Source organism: Corapipo altera, unplaced genomic scaffold (assembly GCF_003945725.1).
Source record: "Corapipo altera isolate COAL_440 unplaced genomic scaffold, ASM394572v1 81, whole genome shotgun sequence".
Lineage (NCBI taxonomy): Eukaryota > Metazoa > Chordata > Aves > Passeriformes > Pipridae > Corapipo > Corapipo altera.
In genome coordinates this window covers 517,903-535,663 of record NW_020884987.1, presented here as the reverse complement: position 1 = coordinate 535,663, position 17,761 = coordinate 517,903, and the positions used below count along the sequence as shown (strand labels likewise).

Here is a 17,761-nt window from a genome sequence, read left to right as displayed (position 1 = left end):
ATACTCCCATGACAGAAGATTGTGACAACTGTAGGAGCCATCTTTGTGATTCAGGAGCCTTTGCCCTCTAAAGAACAAGCTGTGTGCTTCCACACAAAAATCAGAGCAAGTCCAAAGCATTTCCTGCTGTCACATTGATGTGGTTTAACCCAGCAAGCAGCTAAACAGCACTAAACTTATTGTCCACTCCTCCCCCCAGTGTGGGAGGGAAGAGAGCTGGAGGGGAAAAATGTATAATTCATGTGTTGACAGAAAAGAAAGGAAAAATAATAATAATAAAAGAATTCAAATGTACAAAATAATGATGTACAATGCAGCTGCTCACCACCCAGTGACCTATACCCAACCAATTCCTGAGCAGTGGTTCCTGGCCAGCTTTCACTGCAGCTTTATATGTTGAGGATGACACCATATGGTTTGGAATGTCCCTTGGATCCATTGACATCAGCTGTCCTGGCTGTGTCACCTCCCAGCTCCTTGTGCACCCCCAGCCTCCTTGCTGGCAGGGTAGCATGAGAAGCTGGAAAGGCCTTGACTTAATGTAAGCACTGCTCAGCAACAGCATCAGTCTGTTATCAGCAGTATTTTCATCCCAAATGCAAATCCAAAACACAGCACTGTACCAGCTACTAGGAAGAAAATTAACTCTGTCCCAGCTGACACATCAAATCTGTGATTTCCTGCTGGGAATTTTATTCTCTGCTTTGTAGATGCTCCCAGCGTGAGAGGAGGAGGTAGCAGGCTTTTTCAGGTACCTTGGAGCTGTTATAACAAATGTAGCAAAGCTGAAATGTGAGCTATGATGGGAACATTCACAAAAATCCCACTTAAACTGCAACATCTCCAGTGCCTCCAAAAGTGATCTTTAGTGACTACCTTCTTCAGGGGGCACAGAATCAGCAACAAAACTTGTGACCTTTAATACAAAGTTATTTATGGCTAAGGGTATACTGAAAGAAGAGAAAGGTTGGATAAGCTTAATTTTGCCAGGTACAACCTCAGGAAGCAGAATTGGCTGCTGTGATGGGAAAGCAGCAGTGGGTTACAGTCAATGCTTTCACAAGACACTCTAGGCCGAACACTGGAGTCTATTTTTGCAGGATGAAAAAGCAGGTGGGAAGACAAGAACACTGGGATTTTGTTCTGGCGATCTTCATTCATCCTGGAACAGCAATCTCTCAGTGTAGTGTAAGCTACTTCTCACCCCCTCCCAGTAAACAGGTAGGTAGAAACACAGAAAACATCTCTTCATCTCCCAAGTCCTAAAACCTCCTGCAAAATGTCTTTCTCTTCTGGAACTTTATGTCTAAGTTTATATAGATTTTCTTTAAGAGCATAGCAAAATGTATTCAAGGACATCTGGTTACAAGCACACATTGAATTAAAATGCTAGATCATGATAAAAAAATTCATACATTACTGTAGCTCAAGATTTTCGTGACATTATGTGTCTCATTACTCACATTTCCCTAAAGAGGCACTTAGTTTAAAAATTGAAGTCTGCCAGACCCAATTTCTTTCCTGGTGTAAAGAAATGGATAAGATTTTTTCATTGAACCCTCAGGGTTTCAGTCTTGGTTGAAATGGATGTGTTATCAATAATAAGAAATATATTCTAATTAAATGACTATAATAATGTGGTCTTATTGTCATAAATGATGAGTCCTCCAAAATAACACCTTTTCCAGCCTATATAAATAACATGCACCTGACAAGGAACACTGGACATTAGATTTTCCTAGCAAAACTCTCAGGACAACCTTAGCATGGCAAAGCATAGGTTGGAAAGAAATGTCTCCTTTATGAATATTGTGTGGACAACTTTCCTTGTTTCTTTTTGCCTCTCATTCAACTTCAAGCCTCTCTTTCAACTACGTAGACAACAATGTTTTTTTCTTTTCTCCAAGATAGTTTTAAATTTATATGACAAAGGAATATGCACCTGAATATGTGCCTAAAATCCACTTCTCTTAGAGCTTGAAAACAGGTGTTAGTGTTTTCATCCAGAGCATTTCTGGATGCTTAAAATGTAAGGAAGGCAAACAGGGAATTGATTTAAATCATCTGTCAAGAGCCTTTTTTCAAACCACAGTTTTGGATATATGCACCTTAGTTTTAGACTAACTACAAAGAAGAGTTTACATTTTTACATTTTTCTACCTCTATTAAGGCAAGTAAAGAGTCTAAAACCAGGTAAAGAGCAGAAAAAAACCTTTTTTTTTTTTTTTACTACTGTAGGATGCGGGCCCTAGGTTTTTATTCTCCCCTGTAGCTGCCTGAGATTGAGCAAAGACAGGTAAATACTCTCTTAATTTATGGGTATTTTAATTATTTTTTCAAGAAACCAAGGCTATATGGAAGATTTATTAATCAATGGGCAGTTGGTCTTACTGAGGGAGGATCCCAGAAAGACAGAAAGTAAAAAAATTGCAAGAGGAAAAGCAAAACTTAATAGAAATGTAGAAATAGTAAAGAAAGAAAAAAAGATTTCCTGCAAGTGTGCAAATACTGCATGGAAAACAAGGTAAAAATGATAGCGTTAGACAATGATCGTACTATTGTTTAAAAAAATCATGACAAAATGTAAAACTAAACCAGCATGTCAAAAGCTGAACTCGAAATGCTGAAAAAATTGGGGACCCATAGACCCAGTTGGCCAACCTGTGTGCTTATGCTAGAAAAAACACAACATTTTGATTTTTGGATTATTGTTTCCCTTTAAACCCCTTGCTGTGAGTTTAAAGCTTTTGTTTTGTTGTGATTTCAAGCCCATTCTGCAGAGTTCAGAATATCCACAAAGGAGCCTGCTCAAGCAGAATTGCTCTGTGCGTTCCAGGGAGTTCAGTCGATTTCTTATAATTTAGGCTGGATTTATCCTGTTCTACCTGCTGTCCTGCTATTCAGAAATTTAGCTCATGTTAAAATCAGAGGTAATGCTTGTTAATGCATCAAATAAAGATCGTGAGAAACCTGAAGAATGTGATGAATTGCAGCTGAGAATCACCTGTGTTAACCCCTGCCCTGCCTGCCCCAGGAGAGCATTTGTGGTCACAAAGGGAAAACCAGGTACAAGGGACTATCTTTCTTGTGAAGTTGTTGCTCATTCCTGTGAGATGATTATTGGGCAATATATTTAGGAACAAGAGAAGAAATTTGCTTTTTCCACAAGCCAAAGAAGAGGAGTGAGTAAGTAAGTGTGTTTATAATTTGTTTATTATTAGGGTCTAATTAGACAGCAAACTTTTCCTGTTAAAGGAAAATTTGCTGGATTTCTGTCAAGTTTTGGAGTGTTTTAAACATCATTTCCATAAAGAATGTAGAAAGGAGATGAACGAGTCCACTTGCCAGCCAGTCCACCTTCACCAGCTTGGTCTCCTGCAAAAGTGCTAATGATGTGGGGGCAGGCTCTGTACCTTCCTCCATGGGAAAGACTGAGGAGCATCTATCAGCATCTACCTCTGGGAGAGGTTTCCTGGCCTGGATTCCTTTGTGTGGCTTATGGCCTCAAGCTCAGATCCTGCCAAACTATTGTAGTAATTACTTCTCCTTAAATTTTTGCTGAAATCTGGGGATCACTTGGTTGTGCAGTTCCAGTGGCCATAAAAAATATCAAGATGTTTAAACTGTCAGCTCTGGCAAACTGCTGGTGCCTCTGGCCTGCCCTTGAACCATTTATTTATGTAGCCCATGATTGCCTATTTATTTAGACTGAGGCGGGTTTTTTGGGGAGGGAAGGTTATATTTTCTCCAAACTGACCTTCCTTGGTGCATGGGCTCTGTTTTGGATCTTGCTGCAAAGAGCTGCATCTGTGTGGATAGAGAAGCTCACCAGGCTTGCAAAAAGGAGCCATTGGATGGAGTAGGAAAATTAAGAAAGAAAAGTTCCTAGTAGTGTACCATAAACTGCATCCCTTAGGATTACCAGGGTTTCCTTCAAACAAATTATCTTTGAAAAAATCAGCTGAAGCGGTACCAGAGTTGTGTCCTGCCTTGTTAATTTGCTTGAACAAAGAGATATAAATAGTAAACTTAAAAAAAAAGGGTAGTCAGTTTTATGAAACAACAAGGAGTTTTATTAAGATATTTTATTATGTGTCTCTGTAAGGAATAGACCAACAACCATATAAAAGCTTACAAAGATGGTTAACCTTCAACACTATAAATGTGTTAACGTGACAGAAGAAATTCACAATTTTGCATCTTTATTGACTTTTACAGAGTGAAGGGAGAAAGTTCTCAACTATGACATGCCAATGGCTATCTTTGACAGGAGGCATTTACAATTCTTTAAATCCTTTACATTTTGGGTTTTTTAAGCAAGTCAATAACCCTGACTTGCAGAGTTAGGAGTGAAAAATACATTAGCACCATCATATTAGTCTTTTACACTTCCCTAATTTTAGTGGTCTTGACCAGCAATGACAGGAAAGTAGAGAAGCACCTTTGACAACAGAATACAATCCAACAATAAAATTATGGCGACTACTGACATTAAGGTATTAAACTCTTAAAATATACTGTACTTTTCACAGCTAATCAGTACAGAAATAGATGTTTTTGTACCAAATGATTCTATGGAATTGACACTGGGTCCAATGTGTTTTGACTGATTTGATTGATTTTTGGTTTGACTCAGACACATCCCAGTTTCTGTCCATGTTGAGGTAGTTGAAACAGGGAGGTCTTCCTAGCTTTATGGACTTCATCTTGGAAAGAAGGGTAAACTTTGGTACTGGGAGCAATCAGTGCTTTTTAAATTGGCTAACATTCAACTAATAGAACACAGTGTTGTTTTATTAAGTGTTGAAGTTGTATTATAGCACCACGGAGACATGTTTTGAAGATGGAATTTGGTAAAAAAAAAAATAGAGCAAAAAGCATTTTTACTGTATTTTGTGTAATAGCAAAAACAAAAACAAAACAAACACCCTTGATATCAAATTGATTTTTTCCCCCAGAAATTTTGTTAATAAATAACTGGGATACAGATGGTCACCTTTACTAGCTGACAAGGCTTAAACAAAGGAGCATGGTTGGAGTGTGAATCTGTTTGCTGGGGTTTCAGAAAGAGCAGGATCTTGGATTTATAAGAAGCAGACTGGGCCAACGTCCACACCAAATTCCTGATCAGGACCACCGATATCTATGGGTGCAATATCAACCACGGGCAACCTCATTGGCTTGCGTGTCCTGTATTCAAAGACTGTTTTACCCCATTCACCAGTGTGTTTCTGTGAAGTTAAAAAGAAGAGGAAAAAAAATGTTAGAGAAATGAGTGTTGGGGCAATGTGAAAATCATCCCACAGTTTATCAGATTTCATGTTCTCTCTTTCCATACTAACGTGTCCCTTTCAACCCTGTGAAAACTGGTTGCAGTCTCTATGGCAGTGAACATATAGACAAGGCATTCTTCATTTCTGGACTTTTTGTGTGAGGGTTTGTGGCTTAAAAGGCTTGGAATCCTGATGGACAGTAAAGTGCTCTGGAGCAGTTCTAGCATCCTGACTTTGGACTGAAATGTGCTCTGTGTGCTGAGAGAGAGTACAAATGGCTACTCTGTAAAAGTGGTTTTGGCCTCAGTAGAGTGTCAGCAGTGATGAGACAGCTCTTCATGTTGGTGTTAAAGAAATGGCCATTAAGTGGCTGTGAAGTAGATATGTTCACACATCCTTAAATGGCAAATTTAGCGTACAGTGTTTGTTGTCTTTTTGGAACCTTAAACACCAGAAGGGAGAAAATGTGGACAGTAATAATGTTTTGCATTTGTTACTGGAAAGGCTGCAGAGGTTGATAGACCAGCATGCTCGGGGTGTTACTGCTCCTCTCCAGTGCTTTCTGCTGCAGTGAGGAAGGCACAGGGAAGCAGTATTGGATCTGCAAAATAACTGCGTTTGCCCCTTCCCATAATCACAGCCCATGGCTTCAAATCAGCTAGCCTTGATTTGTTGGTGTGGTTAGTTTTAGAGCTGACATGGGATGGATTAAAACTTGTTGACTGTGACTTCAGTGTGTTGACTCTAAAGCAAGGAGGTACGTGTAAAGCAAATATTTTAATGGGAGTGGACCTCACTTTCTACACTTGCTATGGGAATGAAACTTCTAGTGTACAGGACCTAAGTTTCCCCTATTAGGGGCAGCTGTATTCGTTCCTTGCCCAGGCCATGCAAAGCTCTCTCTTTCTTATTTATCTGCATTATTTATCGAACTACAGCAGTAAATTCCTGTTTACTTACCGTACAGCTGTCTTCAAGAACAGCATATGTGAATTTGCTGTTTCCTTCAGCCTTGATCTCGCTTTCTGTAGAGCTCATCAGTTTGAGAGCCTTTTTAACGTTCCCACTGGCTTCATCCATGTAGGCAATGCTGTTCTTGCAGTGGTAGGTGACGTTCTGGGAGGCACGGCTGGAGAGGATGCGGAGGAAGGCCAGCTGAACTTCTGAGACGTCCTCCGGAAGCTCAGGATCCCCATAGCTGAACTGCAGAGTGCCACACATATACAAGAGCGTTTAGTCACGTCTAGGGACAGCCTACATCATGATTATTTCACCTATTTATTTTTTAGTAGGCTGTGATGTACAATATGGGCTGTTGACTGTGATTATTTCTCACCTGGAAGCCTCCATTCATAGATTCTCCAAACCAAATGTGTTTGTTTCCACTGTTTGCACCAGTCCACCAGTTTTTCCTTGGCACAGTCCCAGGGTTAGCACTGAGGCATGTCTCACCAGTTTCCATATTGCAGTATACTTTAATAGCATCCATCTTGCAGCCCTGGTTTGGATCAATCCAGTACTCCCCTAGAGGTAAAAAAAAAAATAAATGTTAAGGAGTTTAATATATTTGGAGAAGAATCTGACTGCACGATGGTAAAGCTTATTTCTATGCCAGATTCCTGAGCCAAATTAGGAACCATATTAATTTTAACCAAAGAGATGCCACAGAAAATAAGATGATATAAAAATATACTGAGTTCATGTAAATATTGTAATGGGACTGACATTTGAAATAAATATAGAACTTGTGATGTTTTATTCCCTAAAATTATTTAAACATATGTTCACTTATAAGGATGTAAGGAATAGGGTTGAAATCAGTGCATGTACTGTTTAAATGCATAGTTACTTAAAGTTTAAAATTATATTTATGTTTATCATCTTTATCAGGATATTTGTTCAAAAAAAATCAAATTTTTTATAGCAGACCACTGCATTTAAATACTCAGGTTAAAAAAACCAACAAAACAAACAAACCAACACCCAAGACCTGCTACCATTGGTGAAAATAAAATCTAAACCTACCACTCTTGAGCTCAGGATGGCAGAATTTCAGATCTCTGCAGTTGCGAGCTGGATTCTTCCGTGACCCATCAGGACTAATGATGTTTTCAATCTGGTTGTTAATTGATTTCATTGTAGATATGATGTCACTCAGATTGATATCGTTTTCTTTTGGCTCATCTCGATATTCATACCCGTAGCCCACTGGACCTTTCTCACCAGCCCCCAGGCCAACCGCACCACCACAGCATGGACCAGGAGGACCAGAAGGACCAGGAAGACCAGGTTGGCCTGGTGGACCCTAAAAAATATAATGAATGTAGCCCTGAACAGAGATCATAGGTTAAAACTGAAAGTCTGCCCTAATCTTAAAAAAAAAAGAGTTCTCACGTAGACATTTTATTTACTCATTCATTAATTAAACAGATGTTTAATGTCTGTTAGAGTTTCCAGGCCTGTATTTTCCTAAGACTGGAATTTTTCTCCTCTCATTTTGTCAAGCTGTGACTGTCTGGGCTGTCAGAAGAAGAAACCCTTTCCACCAAAATCCAGAGAATGGCCACTTCTTGGCTTTAGGAGGTGATTATGAGAGTGATCTTTGCAGCTCTGGCCACTCTAGAGGAGTCTAGAAAATCCATTTCATAGCTTCCAAGAGACAAAGGGAGTCTGTGCTCCGCAGTGGAGATCCCGCTGTACGTGGAAAAGTCAATGATCATCCAAGACTAACACGATGCCCAGTGCACCAATAGTTACACTAAACTACAAATGAGCTGTATTTTTCTGGATTTAGCATTGGTAGGTAGACTGCCACAGACTCTGTCCATGAAATACAGAATTTCCGAGGGAGATATTTAAAGAGGAGAGCACCCTACATTTCTTGAATATTCCCTAAATATTTGTCTGTGTGAGCGTGCACTGTTTACTTACGGCAGGGCCGCTTTCACCTCTGGTACCACGGGGGCCAGGAGGACCAATTGGACCTGGGTATCCACTTCTACCCTCTTTTCCAGGTGGTCCAGCTGGTCCTGGGGGACCCTAGAACAATGATGAACACAAATAGTATGGTATAAATAGTTTATGAGGCAATCTCAAGTTCAGAAATAATTTGTGAGATATTTTGAACATTTCTGTAAAATTTCTCAGGTGTTTTTCTTCAGGTGCTGTCTGTTAGGATGGTCAATTAAAATTTAAATATATATATATATGTATATACCAAACAGTCTGATTTTTTCTTGCAGTTAGGCTAGGTAATGAGTTTTTCTTACCTTTGGACCTGAAGGTCCTGGACTTCCCAGTGCACCTTGTGGACCCAGGGGACCCTATGAAGAAAAGGAAAATCAGTCAATGCACGTCCTGCTAATATTTTGCAACTAGCTGGATATACCTTATAACTTATATACCTTAAATAAAGACCTCGAAAACATCTTTCAGATTATATGAAATACATCCTTGTAAAAAGACTGTGTTGGATATCAGAGAGAATGGTTGACATTCCTTGACCAGAAAAAACTCAGTTGTTCTCTATAAGAAAACATATTAGTGATGTGTTATCCAAAATGCAAGAAAGCCAATTGACACCAATGAGCTTTGAATGAAATCTTGTATTAATAAGAATATGTAACTATAGGTTCAAAATGCTGCAGTTTTAACCATATTACCAGTGAAATATTTTTAATAATTTGACAAAAACTCATGTTTTCAAATGCATTTAAAATTTGCTCTACATATGCATTACAAAGAACTAAGCCATTTGTTTAATAATTATTGAACATCTTGCAGTCATTGTGTAAATGAGAATTTATCAGATTTTTACTCATGTTGTACATCAGAGAATGGATTATATTGTTTTGTTAAATAGGTTGGTATTGGTGCCACCTGTGGTAGATTAATTGAGTGAGTTTTGGTTTCTTGATTCTCACTTGTGTCATGAGTGCTATTAATAGTTTTTTTTGGTATAAATCCCTCTTTAAACTTTTACCTGTCATAAATATCCAGGGAATGCCTTTCTATTCCTACCCATCAATTCTTCTAGCTATTAAGAACTGCTCAAATTGGTAATGCATGTTTACAATTCAGTAGTTTACAATTTTATGCCCATTTTGCCCTAATATTACTTCCTATAAAAGAGACATGACAGAAGAAAGGTATTTGGATTCTGACTAGCTTTAATCATCTGCCTAGGATGGATTTCTAATACACATAGATATTTCAACCCATACTTCTACCTTTTCTAATTTAATCAGGAATAGCCTATGTAAATAATTCAAGAAGTGTTTATTGGAAGGGATTATAGTAAACCCAGCTTCAGCTCCTACCAGCTTTCTTACACTTTTCTGTTAATGCTTCTTTCAGGTTCATTCAGAGAATCTAGACTTTTGAACACATTTGACAATCAAATTACATGTGTTCTTTATAATTTTTTTCTTTCCTCAGTAAATTAGTTGAGGCTAACTAGGCACCTTGGACCTAAACCACAGAAACTAAGAACAGCTGTAGTTCCCAAATCAATACAAAATACTCACAGGAGGACCAGGTAGACCGGGGGAACCAGGAAACCCTCTATGACCCTTTATACCGGGGCCGCCTCGTTCACCAGCGTCACCTTTATCACCACGAGGACCTTGAGGACCCTGTAAGAGTAGATTTGCAACAAAAGGAATATATAAGGAGATAAGAGCAATGCCCAAATAACAGGGATTAGTGAATGGATAATATCACAAATACTTTAAATATAACTTACAGCAGGACCACGAGCACCAGCAGGACCAGTAGAGCCTGGAGGGCCAGGTGGACCCTGTGACATGATAAGAATGAAATGATATGGATCACTTGGAGATGCCTAGACCACCTTTTTATTTCCAGATAAGCAGAATATTCAAAGCCAGCAGCTGTTCAGAAACAAGAGGAAGCTACACACACACACACACTTTATAATCAGCAAGAATCATGACCAGATCCCTTTTTTACCAATGCCAGCCTTACTCAGCTGCTTCTAGGCACTAGAGCCCTTCTTCACTTTGCGTGGTGCTCAGTGCTCAGGCTATGCTGGTGTTGGCACTTCTGAGAAATAACTTGAAGACTTCCAAAGGTACTCCCTTACTTTAAATAAATAACATTGCTTGTACTGCATGGGCACCAGATAGGGTGGAAATTAAGACAGGACCCGGTGGGATGATGTGCTTTTTGGCATCCTGTGGAGTATGCAAATTTTGAGCTGGATTTCTGTAGTTATTAGGAACATAAACTGAGATGTCTTTCCCCTCGATATTGTTGTAGAAGAGGTTCTCGATGCCGAGAAACTATGACAGTAACAAATGTATGACTCTTCAAAACTTCCTCTTTATTACTGCATGAAATGGACTTTGCATAGGAAAGGTACGTAAATAAGCAGTAAACTATTTACTTTGGTCTTACCTGAAATCCTCTTTCACCAGCTTTCCCAGGTGGGCCAGCAGTACCTGCAGGTCCAGGGTGACCAGGGGGTCCCGGAGCACCAGGAGAGCCACTTTCACCACGGTCACCCTGCAGACAGTAACAGTTGACAGGATAATAAATGTCACATTTTACAGAACTCAATATAAACGGTATTTTCAACTGAGTGTAAGAGGTTCAAGAAACAAATTAGATAGCAGAGAACTGTGCATATTGTCATGCATCTCATGTGTCATTTATTTGGGAATCTAAGGATGTTGGTGACTTCTTACTTTGCCACCTGGGGAACCATCGCGTCCGGGCGAGCCATCGGAGCCAGGGTTACCCTGCAAAAGAGAGGGGTACAGTGTGTTCATAAATTGCATGATGAAAGAGCTTGTTTCCCAGTCAGCTTAAATAATGTTCATCAAAGGAGTTTTCTAGCAGAAAGAGTTCGTGGAGGTGGAGTGGCCCCTAAAAGATCTGTAAGACCTGCATTATTTTGCAGGTGTACGAGCAGTGCAAGTCTCATGTTCAGTTCTAAGTGAGACAGATGATACCCACAGGCAGTGAAGGGATGGCAGAGACAGCAGGCTATGGCTGTGCCACCTTACCTGAGAGTGTGATGTGCCCAGACCCCTGTGCATCAGGCACTTGAGGGAGGCTTTGTGAACCTTAAAGCTCATATGCTCCCAGAGTCTCCCTTTAGTAACTCACAAACTAGCAGGAAATAATCACATCCACTCACATCTCTGCCAGGCTCTCCAGGTAAGCCTCTTTGTCCAATAGGACCTTGGGGACCAGGGGCACCACGTTCTCCTGGGACACCGTTGGTGCCTGGTCTACCATCTTCACCCTGAACAAAAAGGGAAAGGATTTTGTTACAGATAATGTACTTATGAAATACCAGTGTATTACACATCTAATTAATTGTGTAGTAATTTTTAAGGAGACCTAATAAAATGATGGGCCAGTGTGGTTTTGGAGATTGTGAATAAACAAGAGAGTATAAAAACTTGGACCGAATGGTTTCTTTTCATTGCTGGTAGCATTCATGCAATGCCATTGAACTCAAGGAATGTTTTTTGTCAGCTAGGAAATAATAAATGGCTATGCCTTATGTGCCCAAAAACAATAGCCAAAGCAGTTAAAAAGAAAAGCTACTCTATTGCTGTATTGCTGATAAAATATAAACCAAGCCTCACACCACCTTTTCTGAAGGGAGGTGAAAGTATTTTTCCGTTTGAGTCATAATATTTAAGCAAGAAACATATTGACAATGAAGCAAAGATACACAACTTGTATCTATCTCACAACTCATGAGACTATGACTCAGATCTTGTGGTAAGGAGACTTTATAGCCTCTTCCTTGACCCTCCTTAAGAGTGTGAGGCATCCTCTATACTTCTACATAATCTGATATGAGACGCTTGGTAAAGGGGATAAAAGACAACCTCACATCCCACATTTGCTGGTTGTCAGACATTCTAAAGCCTGATCTTATGGATGTAAGCACAAATAACTGTAAATTCTGTTGTCTCTGGACTAAAAAGCATTAAACACCCCTCCCCCCCACTGCCCCTAACACATTCATTATTTTTTATATCCCTGCAGTGAATGGCTCTCACCTTGGCTCCTGCCATCCCAGGTGGACCACTCGGGCCACGCAGACCTGGCAAACCTGTGTTACCCCGGCCGCCAACAATGCCTTGAGGACCTGGTTCACCCGGTGCCCCCTGATTGAGGAAAGGTCACATCAATCAATACAAGCGTCTTTAACATTCCATAGGTGGTCACTTATTCTTGACAGACATAATCCCAGTCTGTTGGTGTCACAGTCCCTGGCTGAAGGTGTACTCACCCTTTCTCCTCGTGCACCTGGTGGCCCTTTTTCCCCTGGTGTGCCGGGCTCACCTCTGATTCCAGCAGGTCCTGGACCGCCAGGAGAGCCGGCACTACCAGGGGGTCCAGGAGGCCCATCCTTGCCTGCAGGCCCTGCATTACCAGGGGGACCTGGGCTACCCTAAAAAGAATTTTAAAAAGAAGAGTGTGAGTTGAGTTATCTGAAACAGCTGCACACTGGCACTGCTCTTATGAAAGTCAGCCAGACCTGAGTCGTTGCCTGAAGGCAGATTTAGGGTCCAGCCTCTGTGCACCCAAATTTGATCTGGTGCTATAAGAGAATCCTTTCATGTATCACTCTCAAAGTTGGTATTTTTTTATCCCTGCTGTCTGGACATACGGTTTGCATAATGTAACACCTGCACATTCTGGATGCCCAGTGGCTGTAATGGATCCAACACAGGATACATGTCCCTTACTCAGGGCTCTGCCACAGAAATTGGAAAGAGTAGCAGATCCTTCTGCTTTCTTAAGTCACTGCTGCCAGATACCTTTAACATAGTGTCTTGGACATGTACAGGATGAAATGCCTTTCATTAAAATCTTAGCTGAGCCAATCAATGGAAATAACTGTGTTGACTTTAATGATATCTTAAATAAAATCCTACTTTTCCTTTTTGTTCAGTAATATTCAAATTCCATCTGCCTGTAACTTTGACAGAAAATTAAAATCTGTTTATCCAAATACAAAAGAATTTTTTTACTTTATATCTCAGTTACCATACAACAAAAGTTTGCTTTTAAAATGGTCAAATGCATTTGTATTCTTTTTATTTCCTTAATTTTTAAAGAATCAAAAATCAGACTAATTTTGTGGGAGTCAAAAGTAGGCACACATTGAACATACAAGGATATTAAGAAACAGCTTTTCTTCACAGACAGATATTATATAAAAGTTTGGAATTAATGGATGCATCAGGTTGTATTTTTATAATAGGACACTGCAGACTGGTAGATTAAACTTCAGATGAAGCCATACCATAAGAAAGAAACTTTGCCTTAAGAACAATTTCAGTTAATCCCAAAACAATTAAATCTTATGCCATTTTATTCTACAGGTACCTAAGAAAAAAAACAACTCAGCAATTATCTACAAGACATAGCTTTGAAAGTGAATACCAGTTCAAAAAGAGTATTGAGTATTTCTTGCATCATAAAAGAGCAAGAGAGAAGACAGGATGTCTTCCACCAACAGAAATACTCAAGGACCTGATCCAGGAGAAGGACTTCACTAAGTCTGGCTTTGGAAAGAAAACCATGCTAGAAGGTGTATCAAGACAGTAAGTTAAGTGAATTAATTGCTATTCCATATGATAAGGAGAGTAAACTCCTTATGCAGATTTATTTCCCTAAGTCCAAACGTCATATTCAGAAAGATTTTGCATAATATATTTTATTATATTAATACATGCATAAATATACTCCCAAAGTAAGAATAAAAGGAGCATAAGACTACTTACATTGCTACCAGGGGGACCAGGTAGACCACGAGCACCAGGGAAACCAGCAGCACCCTGTAAGAGATCAATACTTTTAGTTATCATTTTCTGAAGACTGGAAAAAGATGAACAAATTGATTTTTATACACCAGCTGACTTTGAATTACAGTTAGCTGTTTTGCTTTTAAGTTCCCTGTTTTTACAATTTTGCTGCGAATTTTTTTAATACTTCTTTTTTTTTTTAAGTAGAAGGTCACATATGCTCCTCAGATGTGAATTAATGGGCTCTGAGAAGCTTGGAAATGATGGCAAGTAAATATAATAACTGTTGAGATAAGCCATTTTAGAGCCTTGGGTCATTGTGCCAGAAGCTATTTTGTCACCTTACTTATATTAAAACCAATGTAATCCAGACCACTAAACACCTCAACTTTAATTACTCCTTCTAGAATGCCTGAATTATTCTTGAACAGCAGATACTACAGTCATTGAAGGTTTTTTTTTTTTCATTTACATCATATTTGTTGTAATAGACAGAGACATTTAGCAGTGACTAAATCAAGGAGATACTCACAGGGCCTCCAGGAGATCCACGGTCTCCTTTTATTCCTTGGGGACCGGGTGGACCCTACGTGGAAGGAAGCAGATAAAGCAAAATGATTTGATAAAGATGGAAATCACAGTGAGTGTCAAGAAGTTTCAGGCAGTTCAGCTGCTTGCACTTGGGGGGCCTGGCCACCTCAAGGCTGAGGGAGGGCTGAAGAAACCTCTCTGTGGCAATAAGGGACAGCAAAGACTTACTGGTGCACCGGGGCCGCCCTGTGGACCCGCAGCTCCAGGGGGTCCAGCCTCTCCTCTCAGACCAGGTGGGCCTCTCTCTCCTTTCCCACCAGGTTCCCCATTTTGGCCCTGAAGAAAAATTATATTGCTTCATTACTACTCAAAAAAAAAAAAAAGCGGATGGTACCACTGTGATGAGAAACCTTATCCAGATACTCTTCTGAAGGGAATTTAAGTATTAAATTAAATGTGAATGCAATAGAACTCTCTTGATCTGCCAGTACAGAAAGTTAGGGACAAAGTCATGTTGCTCTACATGTGACTGAGTAGAGAAAGAGTGGTAGATGTACTTACTGGAGCTCCAGGGAAGCCAGCAGGTCCAGGAAGACCTTGTTCTCCTCGCTCACCCTGTAGAAAACAACATGTCAGCAATGGAAGATGTTAAAAAGATAAGCTTTTCAAGATAACCTACAGGTTAGAGAACACTCCTATTGATGCTGCTGAAGTTTCTTTGTCTTATCAGCCTTTGAAGGAAAAAAAGCCCTATTCCAAAACTACAGTTGCTCCTGAATGCTAAAAACAGGAATTATTTGATAATATGAAAATTATCTAAAGCCTGACAGAGTGATCTCAGTTACAACTGTATAAACCCTGAGAATAACCCATGGTGTTTCCCAGATCCAACTGAGATCCCAATGTGATGTGTTATCAGTATAAAAAAAAATAAATATAAGGGTATTTTTAAAAGTTTGCTTAACTGTAAGACAAGATGGACACCACTATTGCTCACACTCTTGCCCTGAGCTATCAGTACAGCCCCCTGACCCCTTTGCGCTGTTAAAAGCACTGATTTTCTGAAGGCTTCTTTAGTACCTATAAATCCCAGGAGTCAAGAGCATCTGAATGTGCTTAGCTTATTTACAGCTCAAGTCTCATGAGTTCCTGACAGGGCAGGTACAGCACTGATGTCTACACCAGGCTACAGGAGCAACGCTCAAATTATACTGGAAGGAAAGTACTGTCACTCACAGGACCTCCACGGGAACCCATCGGGCCTGGGGCACCTGCTGGGCCAGTCTCCCCCTGTAAGGAACAAGGATGGTTACTGGGTGTTTGTCTGCTCCCCGTGACACAGCTACTGCTGGGACTTCTTACTGCACCATGTGTCACTACAGAAGGTCCTTTACCTTATCTCCAGGTGGGCCGGCAGGACCAGGAGGACCGATGGGACCTACATTGCCCTAAACAATAAGAAAAGAGCATATTTTATATCAAAATATGACAATGCTACCTGTGTTTTCATCAGTATAATTTATGTCTCAATGTAAACAGATTGCTAGAGATATTTAAATTGAAGACAGTCTACAATGCCAGAGTGCTGTTGCAAACTATGTTTTGGAGTGACAGTCTAAGTTCACACCATTTTGCAACTGAGAGATCTCCAATGGATTGATAATTTTTTTCTTTTCCTTGCCATCCAAACCTAATTCATACCCACCTGAAGTTAACAGGCCTCTTTCAATGGCATACACTAGAAGTTACCTGTTGCCCTAACTTTTCATATAAATAACTGATCCACATTTCTTCAGTATATGTTCAATATCTCCTGACTGGCTCCCTGAGTTTTTTCTTTCTTGGCAATTTAATGTGTACCTTATGGTTTGAAATAAATGTATTTCCTCCAACTCAACCAAGCTGCACTGGTATATTTGTCATGCCTCATTATTTTGATGGATGCACTGCTTGCAGGTACTGATTTGATATATATGTATATATTTCAAGTGTCTATTTTATGTGTATATGCTATATAGTTGCAAAATATATCATATGCAGCAACCTGTAGAAGTATCCTGGGTGAGAACGTTTCCTATAGATGTCTTTTTGTGATTCGTTATAAACCTGCATTCTCATCAGTCAGATAGATTTTCTCTACTTCTATGTGATTGCTTTCCCTCCAAAACATTGTCCCAATTAACTGAGATCTTCTGCTTTCAAAAAATTCCATTATATTTACCCAGGCAACGGTAATCACAAACACTAGTATTAAGTCTGATTTAGTTTACAAAACTAGTTTAGCACTGCTGGCATGAAACACAATGGGATTACTACTTTACACCTCTTAGACAATACTTATTCATTGTAACTCTAAGTTTATTCATGTTCTAAGTGCAGACTGTGTGAAGCTAATGGATAAATTGTTAGATGTTAAAAAAGGTTACTCACTCTCTCTCCTCTTGCACCAGGAAGGCCGTCAGCACCTTTGCCACCAGGTTCTCCCTAGGACGTGTAAGATGCAAAAAGCATAAGCCAAAAGTAAGCATAAGGGAAGGGAAAGGGTCTCGTGCTGAGGGTCTCTCAATAACCACATTTCCTCATTGAGATCATACAAATCTAAAATTGGGGATGACATTCTGCCCAGTATTCAGCATCAGATACTACATACTTTGATGGAAAAGAACCCGAATTGATTCAAAATGAAGCCTATGACAAATTGTTTGCCTGTGGTATGAATTATTCTCATAGTTTATTAGCTGGTTTGATGTATCCATCCCCAAAGAGATCTAGCACAGGAAAATATCTAGCATATATTAAAGCAGGGGGAAATCCCATATTTTTCAGCATATAGGACCCATATCACATTGCTAACTCAACAGTACTGCTACACAATCTACACCTCTGAAATCAGGCCAAAAGTGAAGACATGAACAAACCCAGTGCTTTGTGGGAAGCTAACACTAAATTAGCATAAAATTGGCAGCGTGTCTGTGTTACCCTCTCCCCTTTTGGTCCAGGACTTCCAGAAGCTCCTCTTTCTCCTGGCATTCCCTGTAAGCCAGGCAGTCCTGTGCCTCCAGGGGGACCAGGTGGTCCGGGAGGACCCTAAGGAGTAACAAAAAATAGTTAGAAAAACAAGATTAACCTGAATGAGAGACATAATAGCAGGAAAATAAG

General features: G+C 39.9%; 1 protein-coding gene across 1 annotated transcript in view; it reads right to left on the bottom strand.

Moving 5' to 3' along the window:
* Positions 1 to 4,050: 4,050 nt before the first annotated feature.
* COL3A1 (collagen type III alpha 1 chain) overlaps positions 4,051 to 17,761 on the bottom strand; it is a 50,592-nt gene continuing 36,881 nt past the window's right edge. Inside the window, exons 31-51 of the mRNA XM_027666166.1 lie at positions 17,582 to 17,689; positions 17,033 to 17,086; positions 15,997 to 16,050; positions 15,839 to 15,892; positions 15,164 to 15,217; positions 14,831 to 14,938; positions 14,604 to 14,657; positions 14,051 to 14,104; positions 12,550 to 12,711; positions 12,317 to 12,424; positions 11,437 to 11,544; positions 10,982 to 11,035; positions 10,692 to 10,799; positions 10,018 to 10,071; positions 9,800 to 9,907; positions 8,543 to 8,596; positions 8,205 to 8,312; positions 7,299 to 7,578; positions 6,610 to 6,797; positions 6,234 to 6,476; positions 4,051 to 5,231 (exon numbers count right to left, since the gene is read on the bottom strand). Of these exons, the coding sequence (XP_027521967.1) occupies positions 5,085 to 5,231; positions 6,234 to 6,476; positions 6,610 to 6,797; positions 7,299 to 7,578; positions 8,205 to 8,312; positions 8,543 to 8,596; positions 9,800 to 9,907; positions 10,018 to 10,071; positions 10,692 to 10,799; positions 10,982 to 11,035; positions 11,437 to 11,544; positions 12,317 to 12,424; positions 12,550 to 12,711; positions 14,051 to 14,104; positions 14,604 to 14,657; positions 14,831 to 14,938; positions 15,164 to 15,217; positions 15,839 to 15,892; positions 15,997 to 16,050; positions 17,033 to 17,086; positions 17,582 to 17,689 (2,262 nt within the window). The 3' untranslated portion in view covers positions 4,051 to 5,084. The remainder of the gene's footprint in view (positions 5,232 to 6,233; positions 6,477 to 6,609; positions 6,798 to 7,298; positions 7,579 to 8,204; positions 8,313 to 8,542; positions 8,597 to 9,799; positions 9,908 to 10,017; positions 10,072 to 10,691; positions 10,800 to 10,981; positions 11,036 to 11,436; positions 11,545 to 12,316; positions 12,425 to 12,549; positions 12,712 to 14,050; positions 14,105 to 14,603; positions 14,658 to 14,830; positions 14,939 to 15,163; positions 15,218 to 15,838; positions 15,893 to 15,996; positions 16,051 to 17,032; positions 17,087 to 17,581; positions 17,690 to 17,761) is intronic.